Consider the following 21,332-nt stretch of genomic DNA (forward strand, 5'->3'; position numbering starts at 1 on the left):
AAAATTGACTTATGAATATATAGATTATATTTTAAATTTATTTGCTAAGCAAATTAAATAGGATTTCATCTAGGAAACAATTATCTTCTTCACTATCACTTTCAACCAAATAACACAAGTGAATCGACAATCGAGTGTCCAAGATGAAATTAGATAATAAGATGAAAAAAAATAGGATCATATCAAGTTAATGATATAGTCGCATTGGCTTTGAATGCATCCCTCAACTTCAAATCAAACAAAAATGATAAGTGGTGTCTTTGTATCAATTTTCGGTTCAGCGATTCGATTCAGATGTTTGTGATATCTCCTAAAAAGAATCTTGGTTATCATTTGATCTTCCTCTACAGCTCTTCGTGATCCATCGCGGAGGAACCACTGCAACCATTGCAACCAAACATCAGCTTAGTAGTAACTGTAAAGCCTATCATCAAGCACAAGGATGAACAGATATGTTGTTATACGGGCGAACCAGGAATTGTGAAGATACTTATTGACCAAAGTTCTAGAAGGATTGGTAAAATGCAACTAGATTGAAAGTATCTTCACTTGAGCCTCGTCTACATGAACCTACCGTTTAAAGAAGCTCTTGTCTCATGTAGCATCAAAGTTTTACGACCACAAAGATGCTAAAGTTGGACAACAAGCAGCAACAATTTGATCACTCCATGTTCGTATACATATAACCACAATTTTAGGGACCATACTTATTTAATGATCAAGGTTTCAAATGTCCCATCGAAAGTTCAAGGAGGATTGGGAAAATGTTACTAGATTAAGTTCTTTCAGCAAAACTTTCAATAATTTGACCTATACATGAACCCACTATTATTTTAAGGACCTTACTTGTCTCTGGACCAAGTTTCGAATGTCTCATCTAAAAGTTTTAGGATTGGCAAATTGCTACTAGATGAAAGCATCAAAGCATCATCTCTTGACCAAATATTAGTCTCGCGTTTGGTTACTCCATATCAAATGCATGAATGAATCCCACAGTAAAGACCGTACTCGTCTCATGGGCTAGACCCAGAAGGGACCGGGGCCTTGGAAATTATTTAAAGAAGTGCTCAAAGACCGCAGGCTATGGCACAGGTAAAGGAGTGTTAAGGATTAGTAGCTTTCTATGGATATGGATGGCTAGGATCATGCACCCGAAATGTGATCTATGAGTTGTAATGGCAGAAATAGCCAACAGGAAATCACCACAGGGATGCTAATTACCTGGAGTAGCTGCAGTGCTTGCTGAGATCTTGACAAAGGGCTTGGCTTACACTGCTGGATTGCACAGATCCTTTCTTTATCCACTCGGCAAGCTGTAAAAAGGAGATGTTCTCAAGTCAGTGTTAATGCAGCACTACCAAGAGCAAAATAATAAATATGTCTTGTATTGGCTGTACTTTTTGGTTAGGTTAACTTTGTGTTGGAAACAGATCAACAAATAACATTGGAAAAACAAAATTATGAAAGATGCAAAATGAAACCTCAGCTCACCTCATCCTCTGTCTCCTCCAGCAACCTGAAATGCAAAAAACATCAGTTCACTATATCAAACAGGGTCTCCTGCTATGGCATGATGTCAATAGCAACTGACAGTTCTGATAGAGCTAAATTTTGCAGATTAGCTAATGCATCATCTAAGATATAGAAAGCTTAACGTTATCGACACCATGATGAGGTACTAAAAAGGGGAGTTTATGGTCCACATCACATTCTAAATGAATCTCAGTGAACCTCCACATTGTTCCGAAAACAATGTTAAGAAATTGAGATTCTCATAAATAGGGTTGTAAGTGAACTAATATTAGAGAACAAATTCAATTTACGGTCCACATTACATTCTAAATGAATCTCAGTGAACCTCCACATTGTTCCGAAAACATTGTTAAGAAATTGAGATTCTCATAAATAGGGTTGTAAGTGAACTAATATTACAGAACAAATTCAATACTGACCTCAATAAGAGTTCGTATATGTTTGTTTCATACAAAAAAATAAAAACAAACGCTCAAAGACTAGTAGGCACAACTCGTTGATATTTATAAACAAAGCTCATTTTGATCTTGTTTCTTTAGTTTTTAATTCAAAGATACAAAAGCATATAATACATGTGTATATTTTGAAACCTTAAAAATTCTAAGTTTCAAATTATCTGTAGTAGGTTAGAAATGAGTAAATGATATATGATTTATTCATTGGATCAATAATTTAACTAAATTGTTAAGACAGCCATGTCATTAGCGAGCTCATACAAGTAAAAGCTGATTTTTAATAAACAAACTCGGACAAGCTTGACAAGATAAACAAACAAAACAAGATTGAATACCCTCAATCATGGCTAAACTTGGCTCATATAAGGCCCTGCCTATAAACAAAAACTCTCAAAAACACATGGAAGATAAACAACAATAGCCGGAACAATAATACATAATCTACCTTCCACAAAACGCAGATAACTGTTTTGAGTATGCTCGTGCTGCTTGCTTATCTGCCTCCAGTAAACAAAAAGTGAAGAATAAAATAGAATCAGATTACTTTGATAGATAACAGTTAAGTTTTTTCCCACATGAATAAAGAATCAATGTGATTAGCATGAGGGGGTAAGGTCCTCTAAACTGGGTCTACATTTTAGAGCCATGGTCTTAACCGATCATTAACTGATGTCTCATAAGTGACAAAAACGAATGCCCAAAACCAGAACAAAAGCAATCATCCATCTCGGTTTCTTTAAGAGGATAGATAGAATACAAGAAAAAGAAACTAGTGTCTGAAATAGCATAGTACATATGGATTCTTTGTTTTTCTTAGTGGCCAGAAAGTAGGAGCTATATTACCGAGAATTTAGAAATGAGGAAATGGAATATAATTCATCTTATAGGAGTGAAAGAAAAGACTATTGCAATAATATCATTCACAAACTACAAGCGATAAAACACATCATACTTCCTTTACCAAATAATGAAAAAATAAAACAAGCCTTTTTCTCTATTGCTCAGTTCTTTCAATTGCACATAAGAATTAAATTATAAAATTGGTTGAATATATGAATTACAACTTTCTGAAACACAAAAGACAAATAGTTTAGCTACTCACCACCTTCAATGCTGTCCCAACTTCTTACTTTTACCCACATTTGTTCACCTGAATCTAACTGCAAACATTAAATAGAAGTCATTAGCAGGAAACATAGTCACACATTTTCCATTTCTCTGTTTCTAAGGCAGAAGTGAAAATTGTGCAGACTGACTAATGGAACTCAATTCTCTTGAAGAAAAAACCTACCTCCTCCAGAGTATAATCCTGCATTTTTTCACAGAGACCATCAAGGAGTTCAACCACCCTTAACTCACTCACTCTGCATGAAATGAATATCAAATACGTTATCCAGATAAAAACCATCACCAAGAACCCAATAGTTTATAACGTGTGATCCATTGGCCCCATCTACAAATCCTTCCATTGTAAGGTAAATAGAATAGAATTTATAAAAAAGCAAGTTGATTGCTGGTGCATATCAGGAAAAATTAAGCTTAAAAATCGAGTTTTCAATTTATTAATATGCATCTTCTGCAGACTGATAATTAGTATAATACATGTGGTACATTGATACCTGTAATCAATTACTTTTCCTTCACGTTGTCCTCTTGAATCCAAGCGATGGCGCATATCTATATGATTTCTCGGTTTCTCCTGCAGCAAAAGTCCATTACAAAGTTATTAGCATTCTGCATGTGTGTCAACAGTTAAGCTCGCACAAGACCATGAACAAGATAGCAAAAATTTAATCAGATAACATAAACCAAATTAGGTTTATATCGAACATGGTTTTATCTGTGAAGCCTTAAAAATAAGAACCATGGAGACTGCAGGGAAATAAGATGGAATTTTCAGCTGACAAATGGCCTCATCTCTTGATCTTGAAATATTCTCCTATTTACATTGTATAAGGTATTCAATAGTAGCGTTTGAACTTTAAGTGACTGTTTATGGATCCTATTACTAGGAAACCTTCCTTCAAGCACTAAAAAAATCTACAATGTACTGTAGGATTCGCTAAATAAACTATTTGACACCAGAACCTAAAGTTCTATGTTGTTTTACAGTCGCAAAACTCAGCTAAGATTCCCCATAGTGCATTTAGGTTATGAAAATTACAGCAAGTGAAATCAAGTCATGATAACTGTGACTAGTGGAGACACACATGTAAATGCCTATTGATACTCAAAGCTGATAGACATTATAACGAACTTCCTTTTATAAATACCTATCTCATTCAATGTTTGCAACAAGCAAGAATGCATATATTTGTTCACAATACCAACAAATTAAGCAATGCAAAATAACTATAGAAACGTCCATCAATCACTTGCATCTTTATTAACATCTGATGAAACTAATCGAGTTAGAAATGAGATTTGGGCAAATGTGTCTTCAATTTGAATCACAAAAGACAAAATTGAGATTGTTCTAAAAAAAGATGGACACACAACTCGTGGAACATGAAAAATAGAAAATAATGTATTTATAATTCATGATGCGAGAGTCCAAACCAGTACATTCATCCTGAATAGAGCAATAATTAACTAGCAAAGTAGATAGCATGATACTTACATTAGAAAGTCCAACCTCTATTTCAGCCTGCAAAAATTTACAATGTATTTCATGTAAGAAAGGCAGAAATCAAGGATAAGATACTGGCTATTGATGTTTGCACAACTTAGCAAGTAATTTGATAATTCTGTTCACTAGGTGATAATCAGTGACAGGTATGGCATTTATAATATAAACATGACTAATTACAGAGTTCAAATCTTCAAAAGGAATCACAAAGGATAACCTTGTCATCAATAGTAAGGCTAGTCCATCACCTCACTATCAAGAGTGGGAGTGAAGAAAGTGTCTCTATCCAAAATGAAACAAAATAAAATAAAATAAAATGCCCTCTTCTACAACCCCCACCTCCAACATCAAATTGCAACATCAGTCGCTCACAAGCATCACCACCCACAAGCTCAGTCTTGTTTTGCAACCAGGTGTTGGGCATGGGTAAAGGCATAATGGTCATATCTGAGAAGATAGTATCTTTCTTCCCGAATTGTTGTGATCAATCATCATCATCATTGAGCCATGTGTCCCAACTATGAATCTTAAAAATTCTATGCAAGGTCATATTACTAGCAATAACTATGCTTTCATTGAGCTCTATGAAGGCCATATTACTAGTAATATTCAAATTGGGTAAACAGAAGCAATATCTATCCTTCTCAACAGAAGCGAGTGCTTGAGGCTCGATCCTCAGAATTATTACCAGCTACATCATTCTTGCACTTCAATATAAATTTTGAAACCTCGCCATCTTGGTAAACTCATGGTAAATGTTTTCAAGAATAAAATTAGAAGTAAATACGACAAATAGACAACGACATCATCGTCCAGCTACAAATACTCGGAGAGAACTTAGGGATCCACGGAATCCACAATAAAAACTACAAATATAGCAACACGAAAGGGGGTAAAAGGTACCGCGACAGCGTTGCAAGCGGCGCATCTGTCATCTATTGAAGTAACAGAAACAAAAATCGCTAGAAACGCAACGAGCTGCAATGCGGATCCGGCGATCGCCGCTTCCGTGCTCTTCCTCGTCGCCTTCATCTTCGCCGGCACGCTGCGATCGACCAAATTTGGCAAATCCGCATCCACCGACGCAAGCCCTCTCTTAATTACATCACTAATCGGGCCGTAACACATACTGGCCCAATTAAGGCCCACTAAATCTAGTAATGTAAACTATAGTCCACTATTTTCCATTGTTATTCTATTTTTAAAATTTTCTGCAATAAATTTTTTTCCTTTTTTAGGAATATTAAATATTTTCCCAATGAATTTTTTCCTTTCCCATTGTACACAGCCTTACCTTGCCGTTGGTAAAAGACTGTTTCCAGGATTTGAACCCGTGACCTCTAGGTCACATAACAGCAACCTTACCGTTGCGCTAAGGCTCCCCTTCAATTAATTATTCAAATGTATAAAATAATAATTAAAATATTTATTCCTGTTTATAAAAATGAGACAATATTTTTTTCCATTTAATTGTAACAAACAACTTAAATATAAACAAACAAGAAATAAAAAGAATGCTCCAATAAATTTAGACACCCCTTCTTTTTTAAAATTATTAAAATAATATCATTTATAACTTGCTACTCAAAATACTCCTTAGTCAAAATTATTAAATATAGTATAATTTTAATAAAAATTATTATTTTAAGATGGTACAATTTTGATCAAAACTACTATTCTAAAATAGTATCATTTTAATGAAAAATATTTTAAGGTGGTATAGTTTTTATCAAAATTTCTCTAAGATGATGCTATTTTAGTGAAAACTATTTGAAGGTGGAGCATTAAAAGATATTTTAAATTTTCATAAATATGATTTTAATTTCAAATGGAATAAATATTTTTGAGATTGACTTTTGAATGTACATAAATTTAAAATACCTAATCCATTTTTAAAATATAAAATAATTAAATATTAAAATATGGATAAAATATTATTTTAATAATTTTTAAAAGAGTAATATTTGTTATCATAAATTTAAAGAAAATGATATATTGTTTATTTTATGAATGAAAAGAGAAAGAAAAGAGGAAGAAAAACAGAAAGGAAAAGAAAATTAAAATCGAGATCAATCTAATTCCCCGCATTCTTAATCCGAACCCTAAATTTGTAGCTTCCTCGAGATTCCCCGAAGGCCGATGGAGCCCCTCCTCCCATCGTTGGAGGACCGTCAGCTCCTGGTCTCGTCCTTCCTCCAGATCGTCGTCGGCCAGACGACCGCCATCGCCACTCAATTCCTTCAGGTATGCCCGCTTTGTGCAAAAGTTTGTCCTTTTGTAGTTCTCGATCAGTCAATTCCTCTCTCGGCGTTCCCGTTTGGTCCCTGATTTGATCGGTGAATTCCACACAGGCAGCAAGATGGAATCTTCATGACGCTATTCGACTCTTCTTCTATGCCAAAGATAGCGGTGGGGTTTCATCGCCTTCCATGCCTCCGCCGGCCAACGGAAATCTCAGGTGAGCTTAGACGGATGCCGCCCATCAGATTTAGTTCAATTTTGGATTTTTTTTTTCCTCCTGAAATTGTGTTCTGGAAATTTTGCTTCCTGCAGTGAGCTGGAGAGTTCTACTGGCAACAAAAGTTTTGTGCGAGATGATCCAGTGGATGAAGCGCGACCTTCGTCGTTGGCTAGGTAGACTATGATTTCTGGTTGATCATAAAATATCCAGTTTCATTTGCTAAAAAATCAAAGTACAGCCCATTTTTGAGTTCTTCAATTGTGGTTAGAACAACCAAAATGAGGCATAAATTTGGTAAATAAGTGACTTTTTTTATTGCTCAAATAAAAGATGAATGTGTGCTTTCATCAATCTTATTTTTCAGTCAGGGAAACTTGGAACGTATTAGTTTACTTATTGCATTTGTTTCAACTGCAATAGATTGGAAAATTCATCTTTTAAAGTTGTCAGATTGGCAATTTGCTGTCTTGATTGAGCCAATGCCAAATAGAAGAAAAATATTTTGTCCAGCATGTTCATGTTTTAGTAAACTATATCGTACACATCTCTACATTCACATCCATGTATGGTTGACATTATTATTCAAGATAATTGAAAAATAAAAAAAAGTACCTGGTACTTTTGTTGATTGAAGAGAATCGAATGGAGTCCTAGATTTTTTTTCTGTGAGGATGTCTGTTTTTAAGCTAGTTTAAAAACTGTTCAGTATCACTACAGGGGGGATTTTTAAATATGAAACTGTATAACTTGTGCATATTCTAACTAGAGATCAAACAAAGAGAAGCTTAACCTTATAAAATCAGTTTAAAATGTTGCCTTATTCTGAAGAATTATATATTTCTCGTGACAAACACAACAAAGAACTGTAGCCTTGGTAAGGATATTCAATTATAAGCAAAAAATGTTGAAACTTCAATTAGATTGTAAATAAGATAAGGATTATTATGATCAAACAGGGCTATCAATCAGTAAGGTAGGTTGGTCGAATAAGACTATGCTATATGTAATATTGTCAATCTTGTCCTTTTCCTTCATTCTACTTCAGGCTTCAATCAGGTCAAGCGGTTGCTCCCTGCAGTGTTGATTCGGTATCAAGACAATCTGCTGCGCGGGAATCAGAAGAAAGTGCATCTTCAACGGTGAGTACCTCCCATGATAAGCTTGCTTCTCTACCATTCAACTTGATTTACCAAGGGATCTACGAACCGGTGTCAGATACTATGAATTCTTGTGCTTTCTCAGTAATTTCACTTGGAGATCCATTCGCTAAATTTTTCTAGTGGTTTCAGGAATAATGTGGGAAACATGAATTAGTTATTTGCAAATAACAATTGATTGGATTTGGACAATGCATGTATATCTAATGAGAACGACTTATAGTTAGCATGCTTGTCGTCTTGTACCCAATTTTATGTTATTTTTTGATCCTTTCGCTTACCCTTCATCCACCAGGTCTATCATATGCTAGAACAATTTTCTTAGGCCTTTTTTATGTTAGTAATATGTTAATATTGTATGCAAAACATTGTTGATTTATTTATATCGAGAGGGATTACAACAACAAGAAGCTTCGAGTCTAGATTATTTGAGGCTGGCGATATAGATTTTTTCTCTTCAACGAACTCTACATGGTCTTTTGATTCACATCTAAATAAATCCATGTAGTTAACACTGAATGCAATTGACTGAAGAGGTAGTTATTTTCAGTCCTTTATATTGATTTACTCGGATCTCTTTCATTGACAGTATTTCTTGTCTAGGTTTCTCTTCCATTTCCAGAGAAAGGTTCAAAGGCAAAGCATTCGTTTCTCTGTCAGAAACGTCCAAGAGAATATGATTCTGCGTTCGCGAACCTACAAGGTATTCAGACTGTGTTGCTTACTATAGAAAACAGGTCATCAAGTCGAACAATTGGGTTGCTTATCTTAATTCTTGTATCTTTTTGTTGTCGATGCATACCTAAACCAACTATTGAATTTTCATGTTTGCTTCATACAAGGGATATCAATATTAGGGATTTTGTCGATCATGTGTAACTTTCATTTGTCTGTAAGGTTGTACTAGCGATAAGCATAGTAAACTGTCGTCTTGAGTCATCTAAAGATTGTATCCTTCATTGTTTAACCCTTGATAGACACTGAGGATCCTTCTAAGAGGCAACACCTACTCGACAATGAACCTAACCTGGATAAAAATGGTGATGCCTTCTCGAGTGGAAAGCTGGCATATCCTGTTCTCCCGGAAGAACCAAAGGATACAAAAGAAGTTTGTAGAATACGGATTCGTCTTCCTGACGATGGGCGTGTTATTCAGCAGAACTTTCTTCGAACTGACTCAATAAAGGTAGTAATTTGTTTATCAGATCTCACACATTCCCCTTAGGAAGTATTCCTAACATGAAATTGATCCTCTGCCATGCAGCTTTTGTGGCCTTTCTGTTCTTCGCTTCTAGAGAATGGACAAGGCCGCGGTTTCCACTTCACTCAAGCCATTCCCGGTGCATCGAAAAACCTGGAATACAATAGCAACCTAACTTTTGAAGAAGCGGGGTTATTAGATTGGGTGGTCACCTTGGTTTTGGATTGAAAAACAGTTAGTTTGTCAAGGATTCGAGTTGGTTTTTGCAACAAGAAAGGTTTCTGTAATGTCACCTTGTGCATAGCCACCAAAATCGATTCTTGTTATCGATGTGGTTGGTCGCATCGAAGAATTGTAGCCATGGGTCGATCTAGACCTGACGAGCTTGACTGTATATGGACAAGGTCTTCCAAAGCTATTGAATGGCACTGGAATGAATAGAGACAGCATAGAGATGTTGATATCATTGTGTTCTTTTTCTTCTTCAATAAGCTTGAATAGAAACAGCATTGTTGTTTCGATACATGTTGATATCATCAGACTCCGTAACACACAATATAATCTAACTTTTTAATATTATATCACTTTAACTTTTTAGAAGTTTAATTAATTTTAGGTCATATAAAATTGACATAAATAACATTATTAAGATTAAATTGTTTAATTGGAAAAAGTTTTTAATTTTCATAGTTTTGTTATCCTTCAGACGGTTTATAATAAATAAACAATCGATTTAGATTCTAGATAAATAAAGGGGGAGGTCCAAAATGATACTTGAAATGTTAGAAAATTTCACAACAGAGTGCTAAAATTTTTTTATTATAATTTAAAATTTATTTCTCAACTTTTCATCCGAATGCATAAAAATATAATAATGTATAAATTTGTATAATTTTAAATTATTTATAATATCTTACCTAAATTATTTGTAATTTTTACCTAAATTACAAAGGATGTCACAATTGAGCTCAATAAGATTTTTAATAAACAAATTTGAACGCAATCAAATTCGACTCGTTTACACCCCTACATGTTTCATATGAAGTATTATTTTTGTAGAGATTTTGGTAAAATCAGCGCGGAAAGTCCTATATTTCATTAGTGAGGATTTGCCCTAAAAATTATGCAACTCATCCTGCACACAACTGGCACAGGCACACAACTCATCCAGAAAACTAAGAGCTGTTTGTATAAACCAGTATGCATTGAACAGTCTTAATATATTCTTCTTCTACAACTGGAAGCATTCAGCATTGTAGTGCTTGTGAAATATTAAGTTTCACGAGGTTGTTCGATGCCAAGTTCAGGGGTGATGAATTTGTAAAAGTAACTGGAAAAATTTTTTGTCTTATTAGTATAAATGCTTGGTGTAGTGCACCTGAAAAGAATCTGGTTCTGCAGTCATGCTGCAGCTGATTGCTCCTCGCCAAGGTTGTCGAGTTTCAGAGCTTGCAATAGCTTTGGCCAGGATTCAGAGATTCCTCCAGGCAGCTCGAACTCTAAGAGCTTCCCACGCTTGCGATAGAACTCTTCCACGGGCTCGCTCTGCAAGGATGAATGATCGTTTTGATTGAAGACTAGGTTAAAAAGAAGCAGTTTAACAGAGTATAATGATTGATTTTTTGGTTCACAAAGTCTTAAGGAATCAGTATGTGTATATTTGGTTATAAAAATGAACTAGCAACAAAGATTTCCATGAAATTGCAATCATTGTTAGTTATTCCGTATTCTATTGCAGGGAAAATCTATTCCAACTCTGTCATTCTCAAAAGAATATATATTCCTACTCTATTTAGTTCTTTCTAGAAATTCATACTTTTAAAGGGCAAGATGGATCAGGCATCAAACTAAGCGAAATAGATGGGTTGAGTGAAACTACACAGGGCAAGTGAAGCACATAGATAGTATGAGTTGTGAAAGGGCCAAAAGGACCAAATGAGCCAATTGTGTGTGAGCAAGAGTCTCTTATTTGAATGGACTTGCATACATATAGTCACTCACTCTTGGAATGAACTCTTTTCTTAATGTGAATGACTGATGTTTGGGAACCGGACAGGACTCAATCTGAATCTAGCTCAAATGCTCTTGGGTCAATTATAAGTCTATCCTTACCCGCAGCTTAATTCACTCTTGACTCTCCCGTGTATCCAGTAGTTAAGAATTCCAAAGATTGCCCTCATGCATATATTCAAGGATAGCTAAGAGGAGCCAATGACTCCGGCTGCATATTGAAATCATGTAATTGTGTTGCTGGTGCCCTATAATATCCTGAAGTTCACATAAGGGATTCATTCAAGTTCCCTAGGGTTCTCTTATTTGTTTATCAATAATATAGGCAAGCACAATAATCAACTTCACAAATGAAGATGTGGAATAGTTTGCTGGAGATACTGACAACATCTTCAACACCAGGCGTTGAGTAGGAAAAGAAAGGTATATATGTTAATGTACTATTCCTATTCATAAAAAGAACTTATGAAAGATTAAAGAATGTAGGTAATTACTTATTCTATCCATTACTTCGTCTAGCAACAATATGTGTTCTCAATAGACTAAGCCATAAAGAAGTTTTGAGGATGATGCGATGCAGGAGATTAAAACAGAATTAAGTTCCTCCATATGTAACAGTAAATTAGATGTGAAACTGCAGTAATGTCAGGAATTTATGCATTACCGTTTCATGGTATATGCGCAACCGTTCTTTCACCACCTCTCTAGTGTCATCTGCTCGAGTAATGAGCTTTGACATACAATGTTCGGGAGGCATGATTGGAGCCATAATTATATCCGGTCTCCCATTTTCTCCCTTGATATCAATGGAGGCAACATTAAAGTTACCCCCACATTGGCTGCAAATTCTTCTCCCAAGACACTTTGTGAGCAGTATATCTTCTCTGAGCCTCAGGTTGACAACCAGGTCAATGTCTGTTACTCCCTCTAGAATTTCCTGAGATATAGAATTTCATGTAAAATACTCAGAAAAATAACAAATGGTGGTCGTAACACTTTAATCACTAGTTTTCAGAGCATGAAACTATTTCTAAGACACTAAGGATTCTGTAAGAAATGGTTATAACCAGAAAACATCAATCAAAAAATTACAATATGTCAACATGTATTTAATTAAAACAATACTAGGGGAATCTTGGCAGAACTACCATGATCAAAAGACAGAATTAATGAGAAAACCTTGAAAAGAATAAAATTATCCAATTGTACTAAAAACTTCTATAAGAAGTTTGTAAATTTAAATTGAGAAGTGCCCCAAAGAGTGGGGTAACACAGGTTTTGTTATAGGAGATGAAGTTAGAAATTTAGTATCAATGAAGGCGACTTGCTTTTAGATTTTGGATTGTTAGGCAAAAAAGCATGTTCTGGTTAGATTTTGTACTCGGGTCTTTTCATGATTTAGGCCACAATATTTAGGCCAGGGAATTATTTGCTTGGATGTAGTGATTTGTCAGTACGTAATAAGAAGGGAACTTCCTTTTGTCTCTCTTTATTTCTCTACTAATGTGTGTGGTGTGTTCATCTGGTCTGGTATTTTGAGTTAGAAGGAAGATTTCTCTGAATCCAAGGATAATGAAATCAAAAAACCAAGTCAAGTCAAGATGAATATCAGAAGATTAAAAAAATATAGGATCTTTTCTCTTTGAAATTTCTCAAATCGCTTATAAACAAATGAGACAACCAGTGCCATGGAACACAATCAGAGAAAACAGAAAGCAATATTAGGAAAAGAAAGATCTAATAAATCTATATGAATGTGGAGATTCAATGCATCAGCTATTTAGCGATAAGTTTCTAGCCCAGTTTAGCTAGACAGAGCTGTTCTGAATACCTAAAAGGCAAATCATTTAGGGAAATATCTACATGATATGCAGTTTAAATTATTCAAACAAGAGCGTTAACCTTCAAAATCTTCTAGGCGAAGAGAAGTAGAGCACCTTAGAAGAATAGAAAAACAAAAGAATTTGTTACCTTTCTAATTGCCAAATGTTGTAAAATAAATGCACATTAAAGTGCCATTTTTAGGGGGAAAAAGTTAGATATACAGCCAATATTGCAAAAAAAGGCTCTGAAGAAGCAGCAATTGGTAATAAGATGATGCCCTTACCATTTAAAGGGAGAAACTATAAGATACACTAATTTAATACAAATTTAAGTCTTAACTTTGCTATTGTACTCACTGCTTGTCGTGTTGTTCGAGGAAACCCATCTAGAATAAATCCTGATTCACCTTTATTTACTCCATCTTCTAGACGCTTGGATAAGAGATTGATGATAATCTCATCAGACACTAAATGTCCTTGATTCACAATTTCCGCAAGCTGCATAGTAAGATTGAGATGGCGTAAATATGACATAGAACCACAGAAAGGTTGTACAATGTGTGTTGCAAGTATAAACAATCATGAATTAACAATATCTTAGTATTGAATAATAGTCCACTGGAAGAAGTGTGAACTTTCTTCTATCCAATACAAAAGCATAAGAAAGAATGCATCTATCCAGCATGGATGCATAAGATTCAGAAAGACAGCATAACAAAGAATCCATTCAATAGCTCACTTTTCATCATAGGATTTTCATAGTGATCATTTTCCCCCACTTTCTAGCATCCTTCATCCTCAATTTTTCATAAAAAATGTAGAAAAATGAATTGAAACTCCAAAAGCATGAATAACAAATGGACCAACTACATTTCATAATTAGCAATGCTCACACTCAATATGAGTTCATAAATATCCACCTAAGTAGTTAAATGATACAGTTATACCTATTTGTCACCCGCTAAAATGCACCAGTCACTTTACTCCGTTAAGAAAGTTCAACTTTATGCCTTCTGAATGTTGCATCTACACATCTTATCTTACCCACAGGGACACAAAATTTCTACCTGTGTACTTATGTAATTCCTTTGGTTTGCACAGGAGAAAAACATTTATTTGTTCTTCATCAATCCCTTTGCATGCAATTGTTCCTTGAGGTTTAACACACCAAGCAAGTACTCTGCAATCCTAAAACAGGAACAATTACAAGTTATCCAACCATCTCATTCAGGCAAGGGATCAGCCATGAGTGCATTGAAGTTTGAATTGATGAAATACATTTCCTTTGTTCATGCTCCAAGAAGAATGGCTCCTAGAAGGCCACTGCTTCCAGATGCATATCCAGCGATCAGCATTGTGTGAATGACTATTGAAGACCAGAGAACTTGAAGAGAGGTTTTTGTTTCTTGTAAAAGTTCTCGTATTGTTTAAAAGCCATGAGGGTGAGACTTCGATTGTATTTCTTCATTGGCTTTGAGAGAAGAGCCTAAGAGTGTTGAGAGCTTCATTCAAACATTGTGTACAATATTTGCATGTGTATTCGTTTACTTTTGCTCTCCTATCATATAGATTTGGATTCTCTCCCTATGACATAGACCTAGGTCCAAATTCATTATATTGCTCTTGGTTTGCAATTTGTGTTTGTATCTTGCTGTTCTTGAAACTGAAGGTAACGGATTCAGATGGCAGATTAAGACATCTACCATATAGATGTTGACCATACATTTTTCGGTTTTGTTAATTCCAACAAGTGGGGCTAGAGTTGATGTAACATCCTCGCAAGCATGGTATGCCACAAATTAAAGCCAAAAATCGCTCCTTTTCCATTCAAGATATCAAATTATACTTAAATTCCTTCTCAATTAGATCAAAATCAAGATCAAATCCTCGCGATCTAGTTGAAATCTCTCGTAAAGCAAATCTAAAGCCAGACTAATACCTGTTTAGAGAGAGGTCCAGAGGAGGCAAGCTCGTCCCTGACGAGATCCCCTGTGGCGATGTGAGGCACGCTGACGAGCCGAGCGAGGCGGCTAGCATAGGTCCCCTTCCCGACGCCCGGGCACCCTAGGAAGACCCACTGCACGCTCCGCAATCCGGGATCGCTCGAAGAAGACGATGACCCCTTGTGGGAAACGCTCGGGCGACACCTCATGTCCGAATCGACAATCTCCGACGACGACAGCCACCTCACTGCCGCGCGTCTCAGCAGGCGGGTCCGGGCCGCCATCTCGCCGCCGGCGAATGGTGAGAAGCTCGGATCGGAAGCTCCCTTCACTTGCGTGGATCTAGACGTACAGCAGGAGGGCGAGAGAAGGGATCGGATGGAAAGGGAAAGAAGAAGAAGGCGGTGAAGGTGGTGGAGCGGAAATTAGGAAGAAGGAGAACAAAAATTCTCACGTGACTAAATTAACTCGGATTTTTTTAGCTATATATAGTGATTTTTCTTAAGAAGGGAAATTTCATTTTGCACCCCAACTTTTCCAATATTTTACTTTAAAATTTTGAAAACTATTTCGCTTTAACCATAAAAGGAGAAATTTTGAAAACTTTTTCAATATTTTACTATAAAATTTTAATTAAGAACCTTTTTTTTGTAAAAAGATCATCATATCACTAGTTATCTTTTGACTTTTTAAAAATGATTTCACACAGTCAATTTTATGATTATCTATAAAAAAATAAATCAAGAAACATAAATGTAAAAATCTCGTGTTGAGGTGAGAGGGATATGTTGATCAATAAGATCAAGATAAATTAATGTTAATAAATCATAATTTAAAATCCTGGTTCATAAAAACTTATAATCCTCATCATTTTAACTTTGTTAAAACATTTAAAATAATCTTTTACATTTTAAAAAATGTTTTTTGAAAATAATAATGTCTAAGTACCTTTCTAGATCATTCATGAAAGGAAATATATATTTTAGAGAGCTTTAAAAAAAACTTATTAAATGTTAGGAGTATTTTACAAAATCACCCTTAATCATTGGCGTGAAACGTACGAGAAGAGAAGAGTCAAAGCCTTCGTGTAAGCGATCGTGTCCAAATTTGTCACCTTCACATTTAAGTGGCAAACAATCAAAAAGGCCTTTACTTTCCTTGAAATTATTTTTTCTATCTATTTCCAATAAAAACACTTTTTAAACTTAAATTAAAATAAATATAACAAAGATTTAACTATCTAATTTTAACTATAAATTTATGTAAATTTTATTTAACTTAATTATCAATAATATATATATATATTAAAAAAACTATCAATTCTTCTAGTTAATTTATTTTCTCTCGTATATAAAATAAAGTTTAAATAAAACTACGGATCATATGAGATTAGCAATAGTTGTATCAAATATATTCATGCCAACACATCGAGCAATACCCTCCTTTGTCATGATCAATTGTAGTTTCTCAATTTATCTCCTCACAGATAATTATGGGACCAACCATGTGAAATCGTTGAGGTGATGAATTCCACCTATTCATGCCAATACAATTCTATCATTGTCGTTTGAGATGGCTTGTCAAAACTGTTATATAGAATAAATAAGATTTTAAAATTGGAATTTGAATAACTTTTACTAGAAACAAATTAAAGATGTTGAATGTCTTATGGTGCAGCGGTCGATGGTTAATAGGATATTCAAATATTTACGATTTAAATTTTAACTATGGTGTACTCTAAAATTTTTTTTAGTAGGAAAAAAATTTGAGATGTTAATTATTGAAGGAGAAATTATTGGTACTTTTAAATTTATCTGATGAATAAATCAGAAAAAGATCCTCTGCCTCTGGGGACTAATTGAGTAAGTTCACATATCTGAATTATTAAAATAAATAAATAAATAAAGATGTCTAAGCGTTGGTTTGGTAATTTTGGAAGCTAAGAGTGCCTTTTTAAAACATTCCACCGGATCGAGAGCCACGTGTCATGTGAATGGAAAGAATTGCGTGCGAATATTTGATTTTAATTGGTCCAATAAATTCGTTGGGTTATTTGAATTGACGAGCTCCAAACGTGGATCACAAACCACGCCGTCCATTAATTAATTACTCAATTAATGGAATATTAAGCGTGGATGCTTTGGCATCCTCAATTATTAATATTATTTTTAAAAATATAATTAGAGCGATTATTCTAGAAATTCACAATTGAATTAAGGGGAAAAAGGAGATCCCTTATTTTATTATTATCTTTAAAAATATAATTCTAAAGATATACCATATATTTTTTTATTAAATTAAATAATTTTATAAATTATATATATATATATATAATAATATTTTATATTCCAAGGGAGCTTTAGCACACTGTTTAATCTTATAATCTTATAATAATATGATAAATATATAAGTTAAAAATTAAAAGTACGACCATATTTTTTTATCATCTCTAAAGTATACTTACTTATCATGACCAAACAATTTTAATCAAAATTATTTATGTCAACAACTTTATCGTTACGTCAAAACTCTCGATCAAAATTACTTCAATATCTACCAAAATTATATAGGATGAGATTAAAACTACCCAACATTATAGCAGTAGTAGTAGTTTTAGCTAAAACTACTATAATATATTGTATTAGTTGATTAAAAAAGATATTTTTTGAATAAAATTTAGGATGGGATGCTATTTCAAATTTTTTTTTCAATAAAAGATAGAATTTGTCACTCTAACGGTCTCATATAATCGATCTCACGATCATCCATAAAAAGATAAATTAAAAAATTACAATGGACATAACAAAAGAATTCAGCTACTATTCAACATATCGGAAAAGGCTAATCCATTTCTCATTTCACTCGCAATAGGATATCTAACTTGAAAACCCAAATCACATTCATTACATAATTGTTCTTCCAGATGTATTGAAATCTCCAAATGAGTCCCAAATGCCTTTAAATCACTGCAGTGTTGTTCTTACCATACATCAAGACAAGATAAACACAAGAAGTTGTAGCTCAAACTGATCAAAAGTGGTTGGTTTACTCGATGCAGCAGCAGCAGCAGCAGCAACAATCCAGTCGACGATTCATGATATCCATCAGAGGATTTCAAATAGAGATTTCCGTCCTGGAAATCAAAATGCCATCACTGTCCGCGTAGAGCCACTCGCCGTCGCAGATCCTCGTCCCGGCGATGTTAACCGCCGCGTGCCTGTCCCCGAATCCCTTTTTGTTCGCCTTCATGGGGTGGGATCCCAAAGCCCGCACGCCGATGTCGCACCCGTTGATCTCGTCCACGTCCCTGATGCAGCCGTTGACCACGATGCCGGCCCAGCCGTTGTTCTGCGCCTGCTGAACCGGGTTCCCTCCCAGGATGGCGCAACGCATGCTTCCTCCTCCGTCGACGACGAGAACACGGCCATTGCCTCTCTCCTCGAGGAACTCACGGATGAGGACGTTGTCCTCGAAGACCTTGAGCGTGACGATGGGGCCGGAGAAGACCTGCCTCCGGCCATAGATTTGGAAGATTGGTTGGAGGGCCCGGAGCTCGCCGTTCAGGATTAAATGTACGTTGGCATCACATGCTTCAGCAGTTGCTAATGGTAAAGCAGACATTTTGCTCAGTCAGTACCTGGGGAAAAAACAGACAGTTACAGGGGAGAAATGGAATTCTGATTCTCTTTTTCCACTAAAATTCTAACAGAAGATTTGAAATTAGAATCCTTGAGAATTCATTTCTGCTAATTAGAATTCTTATCCTGAAGAAGCAATTGGCTCGAAACAAACTCGTATCACATAGGACATTTCTTCATCTTGGCTAAACAATTAGTCGAAGAAAAACCTTGCATCAATGTCAAGATTTTTTTGATTGAAAACTACTGAGAAACACTAAAGGACAAGCAAATGGACAAAAAACATAACCAGTCCACCAAATAATAACTACTAGTTAAATATAAGTAGTTCTCCAAAATAAAATTCCTTAGTTATTGAGCATTGCTAGATAAACTCTAACATCTAAGATTGGGTTTCTATTGAGGAAAAAACATAGAGATTCAGATGAGGATGAAGATGGTGATGATGAAATATATAATTATTAACAGACAACTATGCTTCGATTTAGCAACTTGAATAGGTTATTCTTTAAAAATATGAGCTACCAAGAATATATGTACAAAAGTTGTACTAAACTATTAATGGAGAACCACCAAATTCTAACCACAAATGCATTTGCAAACAAATCATTTCATGATGAATGTTAAATTGTGAAAGAATAGTAATACAATTACCCTTGAAGATATTTCAAATGGTCAGTAACAACATTTTAAAGATAAATCAAAAGTGATAACATACTTCTAGATATTTTTGGCACTATGGCTCTCAAAAGTTGCTCGCTCCTTTCCCCCAAAGCCCCACCAAATCTAAAAACACATGTCGAAAATTGTGATAATAATAACTTCCTTAGCTAATTTGAATTGATAAGATTAAAAAAACTGTCCAAGCATCTCAAGTTTCATGGGGGCAAGTGTGTGTGTTATGTATGCTGCATTTGCCCATTAAACCTGATAAAACAAGAACCTTGCTCAAATTCATTCCGAATATTTTGAATGGTCAGTACCAACACACTAAAGCTAAATCAAGGCGAGAACAGATTTCTAGTGACTTTCGGCAGTAGGTCTTTCAAAACTCACTATTTTCCCCTCAAAACCACCATGAAGTCTATAAACAAATGGTGAAAATTGTTATAATAACTTCTTCCTTAGCTATTTTGATTCAATAAGAACAAACAAAAAGCTGTCCAAGCACCTCAAATTTCCTCAAACGAAAATAGCACAAGTGGTAATTAGCACCATACTAGAGATAAACAAGATAAACAAAGGGGAATATTGCTATACTAATGCCCTTAGCTATTTTGACTAAAAAAAATAGAAAAATGAATAAAAACTGCCTACGAATGGGCGTACCCCAAGCTACACATGGATGAGATTCAAGATCTCACAGAACAAAACTGAAAATCACTAGCTCTTATAGATTTCCTGCGGAATCAAAATGGGACCTTGGTGGGCAGATTGAAGCAATTGATCATTGCGGTAAGAAAACAGCGTGATCGAGCAGCGAGAAAGCGACGACTCCAGGTTTACCTGTCTAAAGATCGCGGGATGGACGAGAGAAGGGAGAGGGATCGAGATGCTCCATACCTGATGCAGATCGAGGGCGCAGGGAATCGAGCTGATCGCGAGGAAGGAGGGAGGAGTGGGCGAGGGCGAAGAAGGGGAAGAAGGCCAATATGGGGGACTGATGTCGACGGATTTGGCATACACGGACAGGGATTAGTCGGATAGCGGTGGGGCCCAACTCCAACCCAAGAGATTCCATTCGCACTCTACTTTCTCGCTCCAGAAACTTAATTGCGTGCAAATGAAATGGGGGCCTCAAAATAAGATTTTTTTTTTTAAAAAATTTCCCATTAAAAGGCACCATTTTATTTAAAAGAATTTAAAATTATTGTAAAAAAATATCTTAAGAAATATTAAATTATATTTTTCATCGTAATACTTTCATTTTAAACAATTTTGCTCAAATTGTCTATCATAATAGTGTTGAATAATTTTAATTAAATAAAATAACTTTATTTTATATTGTAGTAATTTTAGCCAAATCTCCAACAACAAAGGATTATTTTAAAGATGAAAATAGGATAAGACATCTTTTTAATTTCTTTATTTTAAATAATAGAATCCCTTTTAACCGTCGTGTTCTTTTACATGTCAAAAATCGAACCAAGTCTAGTCGAGAAGGTCGGAGGTTGTCAAAAAGTCACTCAACTTGGACCAACTCAGGCAGACTCGACAACTCAGAGGTGGGAACCATGTAAGTGCATTCTGCTGACTTGTAGCCAGTTAGATACAAACCATATCAACTAGCATGATCATTCCATGAGAAGTCACTTCAACAAAAGGTGAAATTCATCATCCCAACGATCTTATACGATTGGCAAAAAATAAAATCTATCATCCCTACAGCCCCAATTGAGGTGAAGATTGGACGTATGGTGGCAAGAAGTCGACTATCGCTAACACCTACTTGTCGGATACGACCTATCGCAAACAATCCAAC

At 35.2% G+C, this 21,332-nt stretch overlaps 4 protein-coding genes across 7 annotated transcripts; 1 reads left to right on the plus strand and 3 right to left on the minus strand.

Moving 5' to 3' along the window:
- Nucleotides 1-96: 96 nt before the first annotated feature.
- LOC141820056 (uncharacterized) lies at nucleotides 97-5,658 on the minus strand. Its single transcript, XM_074707337.1, has 9 exons — nucleotides 5,521-5,658; nucleotides 4,609-4,635; nucleotides 3,608-3,687; nucleotides 3,280-3,352; nucleotides 3,091-3,148; nucleotides 2,434-2,485; nucleotides 1,492-1,516; nucleotides 1,222-1,313; nucleotides 97-378 (listed from the first exon to the last, which is right to left on the minus strand). Exons 1-9 carry the CDS (start codon nucleotides 5,647-5,649, stop codon nucleotides 345-347), a joined length of 570 nt encoding a protein of 189 aa, XP_074563438.1. The 5' UTR covers nucleotides 5,650-5,658; the 3' UTR covers nucleotides 97-344.
- Nucleotides 5,659-6,674: 1,016 nt separating this feature from the next.
- Nucleotides 6,675-9,902, plus strand: LOC141820020 (uncharacterized). 2 transcript variants are annotated; one of them, XM_074707300.1, is made up of 7 exons: nucleotides 6,675-6,861; nucleotides 6,969-7,075; nucleotides 7,171-7,251; nucleotides 8,124-8,217; nucleotides 8,839-8,938; nucleotides 9,213-9,421; nucleotides 9,500-9,902. In XM_074707300.1, the coding sequence occupies exons 1-7, from the start codon at nucleotides 6,757-6,759 to the stop codon at nucleotides 9,662-9,664; spliced, it is 861 nt and encodes a 286-aa protein (XP_074563401.1). In that variant the 5' UTR covers nucleotides 6,675-6,756; the 3' UTR covers nucleotides 9,665-9,902. The 2 variants fall into 2 exon arrangements, with proteins under 2 accessions (XP_074563401.1, XP_074563402.1); XM_074707301.1 differs by having other exon boundaries at nucleotides 8,157-8,217.
- Nucleotides 9,903-10,621: 719 nt separating this feature from the next.
- Nucleotides 10,622-15,655, minus strand: LOC141819995 (putative adenylate kinase 6, chloroplastic). Its single transcript, XM_074707268.1, has 4 exons — nucleotides 15,209-15,655; nucleotides 13,627-13,767; nucleotides 12,111-12,383; nucleotides 10,622-10,981 (listed from the first exon to the last, which is right to left on the minus strand). The coding sequence occupies exons 1-4, from the start codon at nucleotides 15,494-15,496 to the stop codon at nucleotides 10,838-10,840; spliced, it is 846 nt and encodes a 281-aa protein (XP_074563369.1). The 5' UTR covers nucleotides 15,497-15,655; the 3' UTR covers nucleotides 10,622-10,837.
- A 2,386-nt stretch (nucleotides 15,656-18,041) lies between these two features.
- On the minus strand, nucleotides 18,042-20,501 carry LOC141819964 (putative 4-hydroxy-4-methyl-2-oxoglutarate aldolase 2). 3 transcript variants are annotated; one of them, XM_074707233.1, is made up of 3 exons: nucleotides 20,414-20,501; nucleotides 19,569-19,636; nucleotides 18,042-18,849 (listed from the first exon to the last, which is right to left on the minus strand). In XM_074707233.1, exon 3 carries the CDS (start codon nucleotides 18,831-18,833, stop codon nucleotides 18,327-18,329), a length of 507 nt encoding a protein of 168 aa, XP_074563334.1. In that variant the 5' UTR covers nucleotides 18,834-18,849; nucleotides 19,569-19,636; nucleotides 20,414-20,501; the 3' UTR covers nucleotides 18,042-18,326. The 3 variants fall into 3 exon arrangements, with proteins under 3 accessions (XP_074563334.1, XP_074563333.1, XP_074563335.1); XM_074707232.1 differs by lacking the exon at nucleotides 19,569-19,636; XM_074707234.1 differs by lacking the exon at nucleotides 19,569-19,636 and having other exon boundaries at nucleotides 20,357-20,500.
- Between the last annotated feature and the right edge of the window lie 831 nt (nucleotides 20,502-21,332).

The sequence above is a fragment of the Curcuma longa genome, unplaced genomic scaffold (assembly GCF_044706935.1).
Source record: "Curcuma longa cultivar G26 ecotype Majalengka, Jawa Barat unplaced genomic scaffold, ITB_CL_G26_1.1 utg2646_np1212_2152390_RagTag, whole genome shotgun sequence".
Lineage (NCBI taxonomy): Eukaryota > Viridiplantae > Streptophyta > Magnoliopsida > Zingiberales > Zingiberaceae > Curcuma > Curcuma longa.